This window comes from Borostomias antarcticus (genome assembly GCF_949987555.1).
Source record: "Borostomias antarcticus genome assembly, chromosome: 6".
Taxonomy (NCBI): domain Eukaryota; kingdom Metazoa; phylum Chordata; class Actinopteri; order Stomiiformes; family Stomiidae; genus Borostomias; species Borostomias antarcticus.
The window spans coordinates 15,765,046-15,784,131 of NC_140239.1; the positions used below are offsets into that span (position 1 = coordinate 15,765,046).

General features: G+C 45.9%; 1 protein-coding gene across 1 annotated transcript in view; it reads left to right on the forward strand.

Moving 5' to 3' along the window:
• msh3 (mutS homolog 3 (E. coli)) overlaps nt 1-19,086 on the forward strand; it is a gene marked incomplete at its 5' end in the record, with an annotated part of 186,563 nt that overhangs the window by 148,053 nt on the left and 19,424 nt on the right. Inside the window, one exon of the mRNA XM_084440013.1 lies at nt 12,382-12,568. Within this exon, the coding sequence (XP_084296139.1) occupies nt 12,382-12,568 (187 nt within the window). The remainder of the gene's footprint in view (nt 1-12,381; nt 12,569-19,086) is intronic.

Genomic DNA, 19,086 nt, shown 5'->3' on the forward strand with positions numbered 1-19,086 from the left:
TCACACGGTCCTGCAGATTCATGCTCTACAACATCAGGAGGATTCGCCGTTTCCTCACTGATGAAACAGCACAGGTGCTCATCCAGGCCCTGGTCATCTTCTGCCAGGACTACTGCAACTCCTTCCTTGCTGGGGCCCCGGCGTCAGCCATTAAACCCCTGGAACTTGTCCAGAAACTTGCTGCTCACCTGGTGTTCAACCACCCCAAGTTCTCCCACACAACTTCATCTCCGTTCCCTACACTGGCTCCCTGTAGCGGCTCGCATCCAGTTCAAAACTCTGGCGCTAGCCTACAGGGCAATGAAAGGAACAGCCCCCTCCTACCTCCAGGCCATGGTCAAACCCTACACCCCCTTCCGACTGCTACGCTCTGCTACCTCGGTGACTGGTTGCCCCATCACTCCCAGGCCCCTGTGGTCGATCTACACGGTTACGGCTCTTCTCTCAGAGAAGAAGGGCAGAATCGCCGCCCATCTTTCGTCACAGGCTCAAAACTCATCTCTTCAAGGAGTACTACAACAATCCTCCCTCTTAAAGGACAATGCTCGTTTTTGACAACCTGGACCTTATTTACGACATATTATAAGACGTTTGACTCACCGAGATCACTTTGGTGTAGTTCGGAGGCCTGTAGAAGAAATGTAAAATCCAGCGCGAGCCAGTATATCCATGTAATGGCGGTGATCGGGGCAACGAGAATGCAGCTTCCAAAAATCTATTTTCTGCCGCGAAACGGTTGTTTTCATCAATCTGTCTGGATGAATCGCTAGTTGTGCTTACATAGAGAGCATAGGCCTGTTGTGGTATTTCCCATGCCTCTGTAATATGGCATGCTACGTCGATAGACACGAAATAGCTTCCTCACTTGCTCCAGCACGCATGCGCATAGCGTGCTGGAGCAACGATTGCACGCTGTGCGCATTAGTGCTGGAGCATGTGAGGAAGCTTTTTCGTTTCGAAAGACATTTCTAAAGATCATGGCATGTGAAAACCACAACAGTTATGCTCTATGTAAGCAAAACTAGCGATTCATCCAGACAGATTGATGAAAACAACCGTTTCGCGGCAGAAAATAGATTTTTAGAAGCTGCATTCTCGTTGCCCCGATCACCGCTATTACATGGATATACTGGCTCGCGCTGGATTTTACATTTCTTCTACAGGCCTCCGAACTACACCAAAGTGATCTCGGTGAGTCAAACATCTTATAATATGTCGTAAATAAGGTCCAGGTTGTCAAAAACGAGCATTGTCCTTTAAGCACCTATTGTATTTGAGATTGCCATTCTTGCACTTTGCCTTCAGCACCAGATTATGCTCTTAGTCACTTGTTTTAGAAAGGAGATGCACTTGAGTTCTGGCAAGTAGTAGTACTTTGGATTTTCCTACGTTTAATGCAATTGTTAGTCGCTTTGGATAAAAGCATCTGCTAAATGACTGTAATGTAATGTATTTTATAAAGTGCACAGCTACAGACCTTGAGGGATAGGGTACTGTACCATCGTTGTTGTGACGTTGCTACTTAATAAAAGTTATGAAATAATAATAGTAATAACATAAAATAATAAGTCTGTCCTTAAAAACGATTTAATAGAATTTGAAAGGTACTACCCTGAAACATCAAACAATAGGACTGGGAGTTGAACCCACAAGCCTTATGTTACAAGTCTGCTGCACTACCGATTGTGCCACTTGGGCAGCAATGTTTGGGCATGTTCAGGCATGCCTTGAATCGAATAAATGTATCATACGTTGGTCAATACAGGTTGAAATGAAATAGTCCTCACAGGTTTAGTGCTATTTATTGATTGTATATTAAATGTTGTTACTCTGACTGCATTGTTGACAATAGGGGTTGAAAATGAGGGATTTCTGAGTTATAAGGTTTGAATCTAAAGAATGAAGTCCAATCAGTTGGTAAAATGATAGCCCCTCAAATAACCAATATTATGTAGGCTACTGTCTTTTCTGTAGCTTATCCAAAAAAGCAGTTTGCAATTCAGACTGAGAAATGTAGCCTATAGTACATTAGGCTATAAGCAACGGCAAATTGGCAGATGGTCAGAGAATTCTAATAGCCTACTACACTGTAGCAGTTGACTGCCCCTGTAGCAGTGCTCTACTGCCCCACATGGTTGCGGGTTGTAATATTATTTCACCGCAGCTGCCACTGTTGTTGTTGCTCTGGTCATGTGGTGTGGTGGCGTGGGCTGACGGTATCTAGTAGGTGGTATCTAGTAGGTGATATCTAGTAGGTGGTATCTAGTAGGTGATATCTAGTAGGTGGTATCTAGTATGTGATATCTAGTAGGTGGTATCTAGTAGGTGATATCTAGTAGGTGGTATCTAGTATATGATATCTAGTAGGTGATATCTAGTAGTTGATATCTAGTAGGTGGTATCTAGTAGGTGATATCTAGTAGGTGATGTCTAGTAGGTGATATCTAGTAGGTGGTGTCTAGTAGGTGATATCTAGTAGGTGGTATCTAGTAGGTGGTGTCTAGTAGGTGATATCTAGTAGGTGGTGTTTAGTAGGTGATATCTAGTAGGTGGTATCTAGTAGGTGATATATCTAGTAGGTGGTATCTAGTAGGTGATATCTAGTAGGTGGTATCTAGTAGGTGATATCTAGTAGATGGTATCTAGTAGGTGGTATCTAGTAGGTGATATCTAGTAGATGGTATCTAGTAGGTGGTGTCTAGTAGGTGGTATCTAGTAGGTGGTGTCTAGTAGGTGATATCTAGTAGGTGGTATCTAGTAGGTGATATCTAGTAGATGGTATCTAGTCAGGGTTGGGGAGTAACGGATTATATGTAACGCCGTTACGTAATCAGATTACAAAAAAACAGTAACTGTAATCCGTTACAGTACAATTTAAAATATGTAATCTAGATTACAGTTACATTTGCATAGTAACGGGGATTACAGGCGTGATTACAATCACCCCTCGCCTCATCAGTTTTACAGAATAGCTTTAAAAAAAAAAAAAAGAAGAAGTAGGCTAGTATAATACCAATTGCGCGCAGTGCGCCAACAAGATTCCCACTGATGTGCTCGTTGGACCACAGCTGCCAGACAGACAGCGAGCAGCACGGGCATCATGGCAGAAATACCGCAATGTGCATTAAAATCCTGGAAATACCAGCATTTTTTTTATTTACCTGTCACAGAACCACAACAATATTACAGCACAGTGTAAACTATGCCTCCCAGCCACCTGCCTCGACGGCCAAGGAATCAATGTCCAACCTGAAAAAACATTTGCCGGTAAATTAACGTTAGCTAATGTCAAACGTTAGGGTAGCTAACGTTAACCTTACTTCCACTGACAGCTAAATTAGCTAGCAGTAGGCTTCTACAGTATAGCACTAATGTTCAACCAGAAAACCAGACCCAAGCGCCCATTCAGATTATTTTCACTCAATAGTGCCTGTCGGTGTTATGGTGCATTCGTTTGTGGTCGGAGGTGGCAAGTCGCAAGTGGCAAAATACCTACCTTCGACCTGTGTGCATTCGAGTTATAGTGAATGATACGATGATGATATGATATTGACATCAGCCGGCAACTGGAGGCTGAGAAACATATCCGAATTTGCGACGAGGAAGTGCTAGTTCATGCAGCGTTTTATTTAATCATTCCTAGCAAGTCGCAATTTGCCATCTCCCAGTTATAAACGAACGCACCATTTTTCAAGAGCTATAACTAACTGCCTGGGAAAACTGGTCAGTGGGTGCTTTATCCATAATATATAAGGCTGTGTGTCCACTGGCAAGCTGTATAGCTGAATAGCGCCAATCACAGCTGCTTAGAATGCATTAGAGCTGGAGTTTAGAGCTGGCTCCGGCGTTTACACCTAACGTTAGCTACATTAGCAACGAGTGTCGTGTTTTGCAGACTGCAATTAACTAGCCAAGGCAAGATGACACGCACCCTAACCTCTTGGCATTAACACTCGCTCTAACTGGGCGGGCGCTGGGCAACTGCTGTTTAGCTATGTTGTCAGCTCTAGAACACAGAAAAAGAATAAATAATGTAGGATTTCTGGTGAAATACACAGTACATTTTATATCTGGTGAAATACTCAGTACATTTTATTTAAATGTAATCCAAAAGTAACTGAAAGTAATCCCTTACTTTACTTTTAAATTGTGGTAATCGGATTACGTTACTGACTACAATTTTTCACACGTGACTTGTAACTGTAAGGGATTACTTTTTTAAAGTAACCTTCCCAACCCTGTATCTAGTAGGTGGTGTCTAGTAGGTGATATCTAGTAGGTGGTGTCTAGTAGGTGATATCTAGTAGGTGGTATCTAGTAGGTGATATCTAGTAGGAGGTATCAGTAGGTGATATCTAGTAGGTGGTATCTAGTAGGTGATATCTAGTAGGTAGTATCTAGTAGGGGTGGGTTAAAAAAAATCAATATTTCGATATTGAATCGATATTCATGTGAAGGAACGATTATCGATACATAAATCCCAGTATCGATCTTTTAAAATGCATTTGATTTTACCTCGTTAATTTTTTTGTTTGGTTTACCCCGTTAGTCTCGCGTGGTTTAGTGCTTAGCGCAACGTTATCGCAGTCAGATCGCGCGAGCTCCAGGCCATGCTGCTTCAGAGATAAACAACAAACAAGCATGACGAAGGCGGACGCTCATCTGATGACACTGTCACATCTAAAAGCCGATGTCTGGCGGCATTTTGGTCGATGTCTGGCGGGACGACTGTAGCTCAGTTGGTAGAGCGGGTTGTTCAATGATCGAAGGGTCAGTGGTTCGAATCCCAGCTCCAACTGTCCACATGTCGAAGTGTCCTTGAGCAAGACACCTAACCCCAATTACTCCCAAAGAGCAGGTTAGCAACTTGCATGGCAGCTACCGCCATTGGTGTGTGAATGTGTGTGTGAATGAGTGAATGAGAGGCCATTGTAAAGCGCTTTGAGTGCCGCTAAGGTGGAAAAGCGCTATATAAGTGCAGTCCATTTACCATTTGGCTTCAAAAAGAAAGAAGACAGTGAAGAACTGGACAAAAACAACGCTGTGTGCAAAATATGCAGAATGGAAGTGAAATACAACGGCAACACAACAAATCTCCAGGTCCATTTGACGAGGCATCACCCAGAGTCTACACAACAACCAGGAAACAACAAGTCGGCTACACTGCAACAAGGCTCGCTGGAGAAAGCATTTGGGACGAGGTTTCCGTCCACGTCTCCACGTGCAGAGAAAATGACTTCCGGCCGTACAGCGCCGTAGAACATGTTGGCTTCAGAAACCTCGTCAAGACACTGGAACCACGCTATGCGATACCGAAACACAAATAACTGAGTCAAGTGACAATCCCAAAACTGTATACAGAGGTTAAAAACGTTGCAACTGCACTGAAATCAGCAGAGAGAGTTGCTATCACTTGCGACAGCTGGACAAGCAGAGCTACGGATTCCTACTTGACCATTACTTTTCATTACATCGACAGTGACTGGTGCCTCATGTCCCATGTTTTACAAACGCGGGTGATTTGAAGCCAGCCACACCGTGAGTCATCTTCCTGAGCTGCTGACTGAGGCGCTTCGAGAGTGGAGGCTCTCAGACAAAGACCTGGCTGTCGTTACCGACAACGCAGCCAACATAGTCAGGGCAGTGGCCTCGATGAAGCTGTTGCATGTTGGCTGTTTCGCCCACACCCTGAGCCTCTGAACCTTAGCCTCTCAAGCAGCACTCAAAATAACACCTGTTCTGCTTGGTGGTATCTAACCCACCATCAGGCCATCTGGCTCCCTGCTGCTCTGACTGACGCCCTGGAAACAGCAGGCTGTCAGGAGCGATGGCAGTGATCAGAGTGTAGCGTTAGCGAGCGATGGCAGTGATCAGAGTGTAGCATTAGCGAGCGATGGCAGTGATCAGAGTGTAGCGTTAGCGAGCGATGGCAGTGATCAGAGTGTAGCGTTAGCGAGCGATGGCAGTGATCAGAGTGTAGCGTTAGCGAGCTATGGCAGTGATCAGAGTGTAGCGTTAGCGAGCGATGGCAGTGATCAGAGTGTAGCGTTAGCGAGCGATGGCAGTGATCAGAGTGTAGCGTTAGCAACGTGAGTGTATACACACACTGCAGGATTCCATAATTATCTCAAAGAGCTCACAAATTGAACAGAATTGACATTGACACACCCTAGTGTTGTAGTACTTGAGACCGGTCTTGGTCTCGAGACCACTTTGTGAAGGTCTCTGTCTCGTCTCGGAATCGACCACATTTTTACTCGGTCTCGGTCTCGGACACAGAGGACTCTGGGTTTTATTTCAAGACCGGTCAAGACCACAACTGCGGGAATGCCTGTGCATTTGTTAACATCATTACTGAGATTGGGTGTAAAACTCCATACTTCAAATGCAACCAATAACCTGTCACTAATTTGAAAAAATTTAACAGTTGTGTCATCAACCCGCCTCCCGCGCTCAGTCTAATAAAGTGACTGAGGGAGACAGATGGTGTTGTCTACTTCTAAGGATGTCGGCAAATTCATCCATCATAAAATTTGGTTACGTAAATCACAAGGAATTTTTGTGCAAATCTACACTAAGAAAAAAGCACACAGCAGTGTGTAAATACTGTGATGCTACACTTACAGAGACTGCTGGGACCACGTCCAACTTTTATTGTCATTTAGAAAGGAAGCATAAAGTGTGTGTGTGTGTGTGTTCTTTATTTGGTAAAGAAGAGTGTGTGGTCTGTTGGTTGTGCTGGGAGTGTTTTGCCCCAAACAAAATCTTTTAGGGTCACCAAAATCCTAGGGCCCCAGGCCTGGTCCTGGTCTTGACTTGGTCTCTCCCTGCCTTGGTCCTGGTCTTGACTCGGTCTCTCCCTGCCTTGGTCTTGGTCTTGACTCGGTCTCTCCCGGTCTTGGTCTTGACTTGGTCTCTCCCTGCCTTGGTCCTGGTCCTGACTTGGTCTCGCCCTGCCTTGGTCTCTCCCTGTCTTGGTCCTGGTCTTGACTCGGTCTCTCCCTGCCTTGGTCCTGGTCCTGACTTAGTTTCGCCCTGCCTTGGTCTCTCCCTGTCTTGGTCCTGGTCTTGACTCGGTCTCTCCCTGCCTTGGTCCTGGTCTTGACTCGGTCTCTCCCTGTCTTGGTCCTGGTCTTGACTCGGTCTCTCCCTGTCTTGGTCCAGGTCTTGACTCGGTCTCTTCCTGCCTTGGTCTTGGTCTTGACTCGGTCTCTCCCTGCCTTGGTCTCGGTCTTGACTCAGTCTCTCCCTGCCTTGGTCTTGACTTGGTCTCTCCCTGCCTTGGTCCTGGTCTTGACTCGGTCTCTCCCTGCCTTGGTCTTGGTCTTGACTCGGTCTCTCCCTGCCTTGGTCCTGGTCTTGACTTGGTCTCTCCCTGCCTTGGTCTTGACTTGGTCACTCCCTGCCTTGGTCCTGGTCTTGACTCGGTCTCTCCCTGCCTTGGTCCTGGTCTTGACTCGGTCTCTCCCTGCCTTGGTCCTGGTCTTGACTCGGTCTCTCCCTGCCTTGGTCCTGGTCTTGACTCGGTCTCTCCCTGCCTTGGTCCTGGTCTTGACTCGGACTCTCCCTGTCTTGGTCCTGGTCTTGACTCGGTCTCTCCCTGCCTTGGTCTCGGTCTTGACTCAGTCTCTCCCTGCCTTGGTCTTGGTCTTGACTCGGTCTCTCCCTGCCTTGGTCTCGGTCTTGACTCAGTCTCTCCCTGCCTTGGTCTTGACTTGGTCTCTCCCTGCCTTGGTCTTGACTCGGTCTCTCCCTGCCTTGGTCTTGGTCTTGACTCGGTCTCTCCCTGCCTTGGTCTTGGTCTTGACTCGGTCTCTCCCTGCCTTGGTCCTGGTCTTGACTTGGTCTCTCCCTGCCTTGGTCTTGACTTGGTCTCTCCCTGCCTTGGTCCTGGTATTGACTCGGTCTCTCCCTGCCTTGGTCTTGGTCTTGACTCGGTCTCTCCCTGCCTTGGTCCTGGTCTTGACTTGGTCTCTCCCTGCCTTGGTCTTGACTTGGTCTCTCCCTGCCTTGGTCCTGGTCTTGACTCGGTCTCTCCCTGCCTTGGTCCTGGTCTTGACTCGGTCTCTCCCTGTCTTGGTCTTGGTCTTGACTCGGTCTCAAATCCTAAAAGTCTTGGTCTTGTCTTGGTCTCGATATTCTCTGGTCTTGGTCTTGACTTGGTCTCGGGTTAGGTGGTCTTGACTACAACACTAACACTAACACACACACATACACACACACACACACACACATACATTACACCATGTGTAAATGTGTGTTAGAAGGACAGGGAGAGATGAGCATTATGTAGGTTAGTTCAGGTACTTTCTCATTCAGAGTTTATCAGAGTTGCGTATGTGTGTGGTGTGTGTGCGTGCGTGTGTGTGTGAGAGTGAGTGTGCGTCTGTGCTTGTGTGCGTGTGTGTTTCAGAGTGTGTGTGTGCGTGCATGTGTGTGCGTGTGTGTGTGTGTGAGAGTGCCTGCGTGTGTGCGTGTGTGTCAGAGTGTGTATGTGTGTGTGTGCTTGCTTTCCTGATGGTATTGTATCCTGAAGGTTATAGCGCACACTCTCCATTCTGTTCATGGTTGTTATGGAAACAGCAAAGGAAGTGGAACGTAAAAAATGTGTTTGAAAAGGACTTTTTATCTACTTTAGAGACCAACAACGATCACTCCTCTATCCCTTCTCCTCTCTTCTGCTCTCTCCTCTTCTCTCCTCTCCTCCCCTCTCCTCTCATCAACTTTCCTCCTCTCTCCTCTCCTCCTAATGCCTATCCTCTCTCCTCCTCTCTCCTCTTCCCCTCCTCTCTGCTCCTCCTCTCCCCCATCCTCCCCTCTCTCCTCTCTCCTTTCTCCTCCTCTCAGCTCTCATGCAGAGGCCCTGTGTCTGGGGCTCAGACTGGTGAATACGTTGGTTGTTCTCTGGGGGTTTTAACGGTCATGCCATGGAATTCCCATCTGGGTGTGGTCTAGAACCCATGTGGTTCTGGTTAGAGAACAGTTGAGTGTTCCACGCTCAGATGGCTCTGGGTTCTAATCAGGAAGGGAAGGTTCTGTGGAAGTGCAGCGATGAAAGCGTGAGGCGGAACGCAGGACATCAGTTAAACGAGGGGAACGTCAAGAGACCCCACCGCTCCATGATGACCCCAGATGGTGCTTTCTCCTTTCCTCCCCTCCCCTCTTCTCTTCTCCCCTCCTTTCCTCCCCTCCCCTTCCCTCTCCTTTACTCTCCTCCCCTCTCCTTTCATCTCCTCTCCTCCCCTCTCCTCCCCTCCCCTCCACTGTCCTTTCCTCTCCTCCCCTCCCCTCTCCTTTCCTCTCCTCTCATCTCCTCTCCTCTCTCTCTTCTCCTCTCTTCTCCTCTTCTCTCCTCTCTCTCCTCTCCTCTCTCTATTCTCTCCTCTGTTCTGTTCTGTTCCAGTAGTATGGTGATATTAGGGTCTTGCCTGTTCACAGACAGTCATGTGATCAGTCTCATTAAGGTGGCCTGGCTTCTCCGGCTATTAAACACGGGTCTGAAGGTCTTCCAAGACGGTCATCGTTGTGCTAGGTCTGAGTGTACACCACACACGCACACACATGCACACACAGTAATTAGCCAATGAGATGCAGCGGCATGTTTGCCACATTGCTCACCTTTGGTGAGTGCTGTAACCACGGTTACCCGCGTGTCAGAGAGCTTGTTTGGCTCTGGGTCGGTAGAGAGGTGAAATAACCGATTTAGTGTGTGTGTGTGTGAGAGAGAGAGAGAGAGAGGGTGTGTTATATATTCTGGATATAATATATATTCCAGTTATATACTGTAACCTCCTAGAGTAAAATGTATAGAAGATCCAGTAGGTTCAGGGTTATGCAAGGCAAGATGCTTACAGACACGCCTCTCTCTCTTTCTCTCTCTCTCTCTCTCTCTCTCACACACACACACACACACACACACACACACACACACACACACACACACACACACACACACACACACTAAATCGCTCTACGGGGCGGAGGGCTCTCAACAAAACAGAGTGGTCATTAAAACCATGCTATTCCATGTTGTCTCTACTGCTACTCTACTCTAGTACTTCTACTCTACTTTACTCTACTCTAATCTACTGCTGCTCTACTCTACTCCACTCTACTCTAGTACTGCTACTCTACTCTACTACACTCTACTCTAGTACTGCTACTCTACTCAAGTACTGCTACTCTACTCTAGTACTGCTACTCTACCCTAGTACTGCTTCTTTACTCTAGGACTGCTACTCTACTATAGTACTGCTACTCTATTTCACTCTACTATAGTACTGCTACTCTGCTCTGGTCTAGTACTGCTACTCTACTCTTCTCCACTCTACACTAGTACTGCTCCTCTACTCTACTACTGCTACTCTACTCTAGTACTGCTACTCTACTCTAATACTGCTACTCTACTCTAGTACTGCTACTCTACTCTAGCCCTGCTACTCTACACTAGTACTGCTCATCTACTCTAGTACTGCTACTCTACTCTAGTAATGCTACTCTACACTAGTACTGCTACTCTACTCTAATACTGCTACTCTACTCTACTACTGCTACTCTACACTAGTACTGCTATGGTACACTAGTACTGCTCCTCTACTCTAGCACTGCTACCCTACTCTAGTCCTGCTACTCTACACTAGTACTGCTACTCTACTCTAATACTGCTACTCTACACTAGTACTGCTATTGTACACTAGTCCTGCTACTCTACTCTACTCTAGTACTGCTACTCTACTCTAGTACTGCTACTCTACACTAGTACGGCTATTGTACACTAGTACTGCTATTGTACACTAGTCCTGCTACTCTACTCTACTCTAATACTGCTACTCCACTCTAGCACTGCTACTCTACTCTAGTACTGCTACTGTACTCTACTCCAATCTACACTAGTACTGCGACTCTACTCTACTACTGCTACTCTACACTAGTACTGCTATTGTACACTAGTCCAGCTACTCTACTCTAATCTAGAACTGCTACTCTACTCTAGTACTGCTACTCTACACTAGTACTGCTATTGTACACTAGTCCTGCTACTCTACTCTACTCTACTCTAGTACTGCTACTCTACTCTAGTACTGCTACTCTACTCTAATACTGCTACTCTACTCTAATACTTCTACTCTACACTAGTACTGCTCCTCTACTCCAATACTGCTACTCTACTCTACTACTGCTACTCTACACTAGTACTGCTACTCTACTCTAATACTGCTACTCTACTCTAATACTGCTTCTCCACACTAGTACTGCTATTGTACACTAGTCCTGCTACTCTACTCTACTCTAGTACTGCTACTCTAGTACTGCTACTCTACACTAGTACTGCTATTGTACACTAGTCCTGCTACTCTACTCTACTCTACTCTACTCTACTCTACTCTAGTACTGCTACTCTACTCTAATACTGCAACTCTACTCTAATACTGCTACTCTACTCTAATACTGCTACTCCACTCTAGCACTGCTACTCTACTCTGCTCTAGTACTGCTACTGTACTCTACTCCAATCTACACTAGTACTGCCACTCTACTCTACTACTGCTACTCTACACTAGTACTGCTATTGTACACTAGTCCTGCTACTCTACTCTACTCTAGTACTGCTACTCTACTCTAGTACTGCTACTCTACACTAGTACTGCTATTGTACACTAGTCCTGCTACTCTACTCTACTCTACTCTACTCTACTCTACTCTAGTACTGCTACTCTACTCTAATACTGCAACTCTACTCTAATACTGCTACTCTACTCTAATACTGCTACTCCACTCTAGCACTGCTACTCTACTCTGCTCTAGTACTGCTACTGTACTCTACTCCAATCTACACTAGTACTGCCACTCTACTCTACTTCTGCTACTCTACACTAGTACTGCTATTGTACACTAGTCCTGCTACTCTACTCTACTCTAGTACTGCTACAGTACTCTACTCTAGTACTGCTACTCCACACTCTGCTACTGTAGTCTAGTACTATTTTCCTACAACATCTTCTGATTTAGAGTTCATTAAAGTGTTGACTCGATTTAATGAACGCCTCGCTGCAATACTCACTCGTGCGGTGTCATCAAAGCCGTTTCACAATGCACTCATTGCATGTTGCAGTGGTGGAGTATTTGCTGAACACATACAGACAGATGTCTCAGTCGAAATCAAATCAAACTTTATTTGTATAGAACATTTAATACACAGGGGCAACAAAATGCGCTTTACAGAGAGAGTAATGGGGGATGGACATAGATCCTCCCCCGAGATGTTCCAGAGGTCTATACTTGTAGCACCGTCATACATGTGTGTGATTGGTCGAAATAACCTCTGCTCTCTCTTTTTCTCTCTCTCTCTCTCCCTCTCTCTCTCTTGTGATTGGTGGCCAGGATGGGGGCGTCGGACAACATCTACAAGGGGCAGAGCACATTCATGGAGGAGCTGACGGAAGCCTCGGAGATCATCGCCCGGGCAACGGAACACTCCCTGGTCATCCTGGACGAGCTGGGCCGCGGCACCAGCACCCACGACGGCATCGCCATCGCCCACGCCACCCTTCAGCACCTCGTCACACACGTGAGCGCACACGAGATGAGAGGAGATAAAGAGAGAGAGAACAATATCAAGAGAGAGAGAAAGATAGAAATAGAAAAACAGAGGGACAGAAAGAGAGAGAGAGATAGAGACAGAGAGAGGGATGGAACAAGAGAGAAAAGTACAGAACAATCCCAGAACTCTCTTCCTCTAACCTTGACCCAGCTCTACCTCTCCCCTCAGGGGACTGATGAGATATACCTGTACAGATATACAAGAGATATACTGAGGATGAGAGAGAAGGCTAGAATACAATAGAGCTGATAGTTGTCCTTAACTCTGTGTGTGTGTGTGTGTGTGTGTGTGTGTGTGTGTGTGTGTGTGTGTGTGTGTGTGTGTGTGTGTGTGTGTGAGAGAGAGAGAGAGAGAGAAGGAGAGAGAGAGAGTTAAGGAGGGAGAGAGGGAGATGGCCAGAGAGGGAGATAAAGGGTAGAGAGAGAGAGACAGACAGACAGAAAGAAGATGTATAGCCTCTACCTTGGTAATGCTTTCCCCGAAACATCACATTAAAACCCCTACAGGGACACCTCTCTTCCCACACACACACACACACACACACACACACACACACACACACACAAACACACACACACACACACACACGCACATACACACCCTGCCCCTTGTTCCCTGTGTAGCTAAGTCAACAGCCTCAGTGGGGGTTTGATGTCAACAGCCCGCTAAACCAGCGAGTTACGGCCTCCAATAAACACTCTCTCCTTGTGAGTGTGTGTGTCTGTGTGTCTGTGTGTGTGTGTATGTTTGTCTGTGTCTGTGCGTGCGCACGTGTGCTTGGGGTTTGTGGTTTGTGTGTGCATGTGTGTGTGTGTGCGTGGTGGATGGGTGGGATTGTTTCTTTTCCAGGCATATAGAGGCCCTAGAGACGTACAACAAAGAAGCCAGGAAGGAGTGATCTATAATGCTAATATGCTGCCTGTTGGTGTGTGTGTGTGTGTGTGTGTGTGTGTGTGTGTGTGTGTGTGTGTGTGTGTGTGTGTGTGTGTGTGTGTGTGTGTGTGTGTGTGTGAGTGAGTAAGAGAGAGAGAGACCAGTCTGATATAGGTCCATCACACCATGTTCCAGCTGATGACAGATAGAGGATAGCTGTAAACATGGAGAGTCGGACAGTAATGAGATTAATGAGGAGAGGGAGGAGTAGCAGAGGGTAGGAGGAGATGAGGAGGAGGGGGGAAGAGGAGGAAGAGGAGAGAGAATGGAAAACACAGAGAGAGTGTTCTGAGACGTTCTGAGGAGAGAGGTTCTGTAACCGTTTGTGTGTGTGTTTGTGAGAACCGGGATCCTCTCGGGGGTATTTGCAGCCTGGCATAGTCAGGCCTCCTCTGGGGGCTCACCGTTGCGTGTCTCCGTAGTGACCGAGTAGAAAGAGAGAGAGAGATACAGTGAGAGAGAGAAAGTAGGAATCGGAGTGTGTGTTTGTGTGTGTATGGATAGTGTGTGTTAGTGGGAGGATAGTGTGTGTGTGTGTGTGTGTGTGTGTGTGTGTGTGTGTGTGTGTGTGTGTGTGTGTGTGTGTGTGTGTGTGTGTGTGTGTGTGTGTGTGTGTGTGTGTGTGTGTGTGTGTGTGTGTGTGTGTGTGTGTGTCTCTCTCTCTCTCTCTGGTCTCATTTCTTCCCACCTGGTTTCTGTGGCTCAGGGGGGAACATATTCATCAGGGCACGCTCTGCATATTTCCTGGGGGAATATATTTATTGGCGCACATGGGGGCTGTTGTTTTGCAGCTTCTGCAGTGCAGATTAATGGATCAGCGTGTGTTTGTGCACCCTAACCCCGCAGAGGAGAGATGGGGAGGAGCAGGAGAGGGACAGGCAGAGTATCAGCTTATCACCGGTAGATAACTGGTATCTCTCTGGTATCCATTAAAAATTCTTCATTTTGTTTTAGTGGTCTCCTGGTGCAGCTCCATGGTGGGGTCTCCTGGTGCAGCTCCATGGTGGGGTCTCTTGTTGCAGCTCCATGGTGGGGTCTCTTGGTGCAGCTCCATGGTGGGGTCTCTTGGTGCAGCTTCATGGTGGGGTCTCCTGGTGCAGCTCCATGGTGGGGTCTCCTGGTGCAGCTCCATGGCCACTGATTCTCTGGCTGTTTTATGAGGCTTAGGCCCTGTACTACGAAGGTAGTTCAACATATCCAGGATAAGTTAGCTCGCTTGAGTAAACCAAACAACCACAATCACGGATAAAGGGTACCACAATGGTAGCTATGAACTCATTAAGTCTACCCAGCTGGTCCAATCTAGCTATGAGCGCGGTCACGGTAAAAGGGGAGGTATTTGCATTGTAACCTTAGTATAGATATTTGGACACTGCCATGCTCCAAGCTCCGTCCACTGCAGTTTACACAGAAGCAATATTATAGAAATATGAACTATATTATCCAGGCGCAACACAGTCACTGCTGTCAAAGGCAGAAGGGAAAGCTGACAAAATATTGCCTATGGTGTGAATGCGTCATGAACAATATCAATATCCTCATGAACACAAGTAGGCTATCACTATAATTGGGCCATCTATTTTTATGCTTTTATGATTTTTATGCCTATATCTTATTCTTTCAGCTGTAGCCCTGTGAGCCTTGTAAGGGGCACTTAAATAAAGCAAGTGTAGGCTGTCATTTATTTTATTGGTTTCAGGTTGGACCAGACGGTGTGATGCCTCCATACAAGAGGAGTTTAGAATTAGAGATTAAGAATTAAGAAATATTAACAAAGAGTGAAGCTTGAGGTGGAGAAGTAGGTTGTAGCCTGCGAAAAGAAGGAATTTCAGTATGTCATTTATTGGCAGCAGGGGCGGACTGGGACAATAATTCTAACCGGGAATTTCTAAACCATGGCAGCCCAACAGTTATTATTAGGGGGCCAAGCACAAAAGTGTGAGGCACCCTATTGTGAGTGGTATTATTATTATCATTATTATTTTTATTAATATTAGGGGCCAAGCCCTGAAAGGGCGAGGACCCTATTGTTATTGGTAGGATTCCCTATTATTCTTACTAACTGTGTGTGATTGGTCAAACGTTTTCAAATTTGTCACACACCTCACCCACCTTGGAAAACTACGCTCCAAGAAATATTGCATAGATTGGCCAGATGGTTGCGCTATAGGAACCGTTCTAATTTGCAAAGTTTGAACGGGTATATTTCATGCCCTGTATGACTTACAGACTTGAAACTTTGCAAAGACATGCCTTTCCTCATAAGGAACAAATTTGTCTCACGAACCCATAACCTCCGGTTATACATTTTCCGCCATTTTAATTATTTTAAAATCGTACAAATTTTGACCGATCTGTATGAAACACAGTACACGCAATCTAGGGACCGATATCTACAGGACTATCAAGGCAGATTTTTGAAAGTTAAAAAATATGCCTCTATGGGGCAATTCAGTTTGCAGAGTGTGATGCTTGGGCAGGGGTTATTACATAAAGGTGTATAACGTCTCAGTGGATAGACCACACACCACCAAACTTTGTAGCCATGTCTGGACACATAACGGAAAGGGACCCCTCCATTATTGGCCCAATCTAACCAAATGGGGGCACTAGAGAGCTCATTTCCGGCACTTCCATTGTATTTTTATTGACTTCAATGGCCGCATAGTTCTAATGTAGCTATGGCTTGTTTCGCTTGTTGCCTTTGATGCGTTTATTGCGCTTGGCCCCTATAGAGGCTGCTTGCAGCTTTAATTGTTATTATTATTGTTATTATTATTTTGCAATGGAAGTCTATGGTAGCAGCTATAGCTGACTGGTCGCTTTTTACAAAACTTGACAGAATGGTAGAGGCTTGTGCCACGAAGCCATGGAACAGGTCTCACATCGATTGGCCAAAGGGAGGCGCTAAAGCAAGTGTTTGAGATGGCAAACTTTGGACAGGCATTTCTCATGCCCCGTTTGACTTGGAGTTATGAAACGTTGCACACTTTGCTTCTCCTTGCGAGGAACAATGTGCCTCGAGAACCCATAACTTCCAGTTATGCTGATTTTCCACCTTTTTTTTTCTTTTCTTTTTTTAAACGCTTAAAATCTATCTCCTCCTTGGAATTTCGCCAATATGCATGAATCTCGGTACACACAATCTAAGTACCAATATCTACATTTCCATTACAGAAAAAGTTTGAAAATGTAAAAAAACAGCCAATATGAGGAAATGAAGACACAACTTCAGGCGAGGCACGGACGTCAACCGGCTAATCTAATCTAAGCTAATCGGCAAAGGCTAATCAGTCACACCCTGTAATGATGCAATCTACCAGCTGACTGTCAGCTGTCATAGCATTGGTCCAGCACGCAGAGTGCATGTATATTGTTCACTCTTGCCATTACTGCTGTTCGCTTGCTATCTGCGTGCTCGCCCCACCTCCTCCCCTGCTCCACCTGTGTTCTGTCGATGTCATCTGTGTTGTCATCGTTGTGCTCTGTTCCGGGGGTATTGCAGCATTCTTCTGGTATTCCACTATGCGTCAGCTAGTGGAAGCCGGGGAACTTCACTTGCTTAGTCTCTGTGGCTCTCTGTGGTGATCGTGGGCATCATCTCTGAAGGGCCATCCAGCGGTCCTTCCGGTCACCACGGAGAGGCTTAAGGCTGTACTCCTTCGGAACTCCACGAAGCGTCGGCCCGTGGAGGCCAGGGACTATAATGTACAGCAGTCCCCCTGTGGCTCTCTTTGACGGTCTTAGTGGGCTGAGTTACCTCTGAGCGACTTCCCGATCGTGGCCCACTCTGATCGTCATAGAGGCCATCGATGCCGTTCCCTCTTCCGGCACTAGATTTAGATCTAGATTTCGCCTTCCCCTACTATCGCGCTTTCCACATGCTGTGGAAGGGAGAGGGCCCCCCGAACAGAGCACATCGCCAAAATTTCAGATGCTTTATTTACTGCATGCAAAATAAATGGGTCAATTTTGACTAAAGGGATCTCGACTGAAATGAGATATTGCAGAGGGCGTGGCTTTTCAAATAACTGCAGCATGGCATGCTCTAAAACTTACTAATGGACACAAAATGGCCAGATTCAATTTTGATGTTGATATAAGCGTTTTATGTGCTAAGCCACCCCCATCGCACTTTCAATGTATTTTCATTGAGATTTTCAGTGACCACATATTCTAATAGCTCAAATGTGGGTATATCGTGTTCGGCTTGTTGCCTTTGATGTGTTCATTCCGCTTTGCCCCCATTATTGCTGCTTGCAGCTAAATTTATTATTATAATTATTATTATTATTGTTGTTGTTGTTGTATACTACATATTATCATATTAAGTTATTGTGCTGCTGCTGATGTTCTTGTTGTTGCAAGATGTTCTGGCTACCAGATCTGGACCACCCGCCAGACCAATTCTACTATGGGGGGGGGGGGGGGGGGGCTTGCATGTATGTTACGTTCTACTCGCAATCAGACACGCCCACGGCAGCAAACCCAATATACCACAAAATACTTGTATTGTACAACAATATAACTCACATTGAGCTGAATGATTCACTTCCAACAAAACAACACTAAACACACATATGGTTTACTTTTGCTACTTGCAATAATAACTGCCATGGCGGCACGAAAAAACACATTGAGCAGAACACAAAACTATTATCCTGGCATATCTACAAAGAAACAGCGTGTCCTACCTTCTCTCCATCTCACATGTGCTCCTCCTCACGGTTGGAAAGGTGGCAATAAATGTTCATGAGAGCATCTCAAGTGTGCAGATTTGGTTTCCATTCTACTTGTACTTCTGTCCAGCACCTACAGTAGAGCTTATCACTTTGGATGTGCAGCTTTTTAAACCTTTTGGCATCTCCTCCTCACGGCCCTCACCAATGCCTGCAGCAGCAGCATTTGGTTTTGGGGCCGTTGCAGGGCTGAATAAATCAGTGATCTTCATGCATTTAGCTCAGTGGCGGTTCTAGAAAGTTTTACCTGGGGTGGCAAAAGGGTGGCATGAGGTTCAAGCAGGGGGGCAGAGGTTATCTCCTCTCCAAACACATTTCAACTTCAGAGATTTCAATTTCTGCATTCTTTGGTGATTTTTACGATGTGAATCACATAATAAGACAATGTCAAATCACCTTATCTTACTTAACTTAACCCAGTCTTGCATGCAATAAAAACTTACAACAATTACAGTTTTACAGTTTTTTATAAAAATTATTTTCAGCTCCCATCATTCCCAGGACAGATGTGTTGTTTTTAGCCATTCTTTTGTATTCACCCCATGAAATCATTGCATTCACATGTGTCCCTGACTTAGCATGTACATTAAACCCACTATCCCTAAAAGTGGCCTTTTTCCATTTGAAATATCCATTTTCATATGCGTAAATACTCTTAGGGGCATTTGAAGAGTCAAAATGTCTGCATACAAAGCAGTATGCTGCATCCTTGGATTGAGAATATTCCAGCCAGGCATGCTCTTTATACCACTTCTTGCCCCTCCCCATAAGGTTTGTGGGAAGGCGTTCAGATTTGGCTCATGTGATGGACCA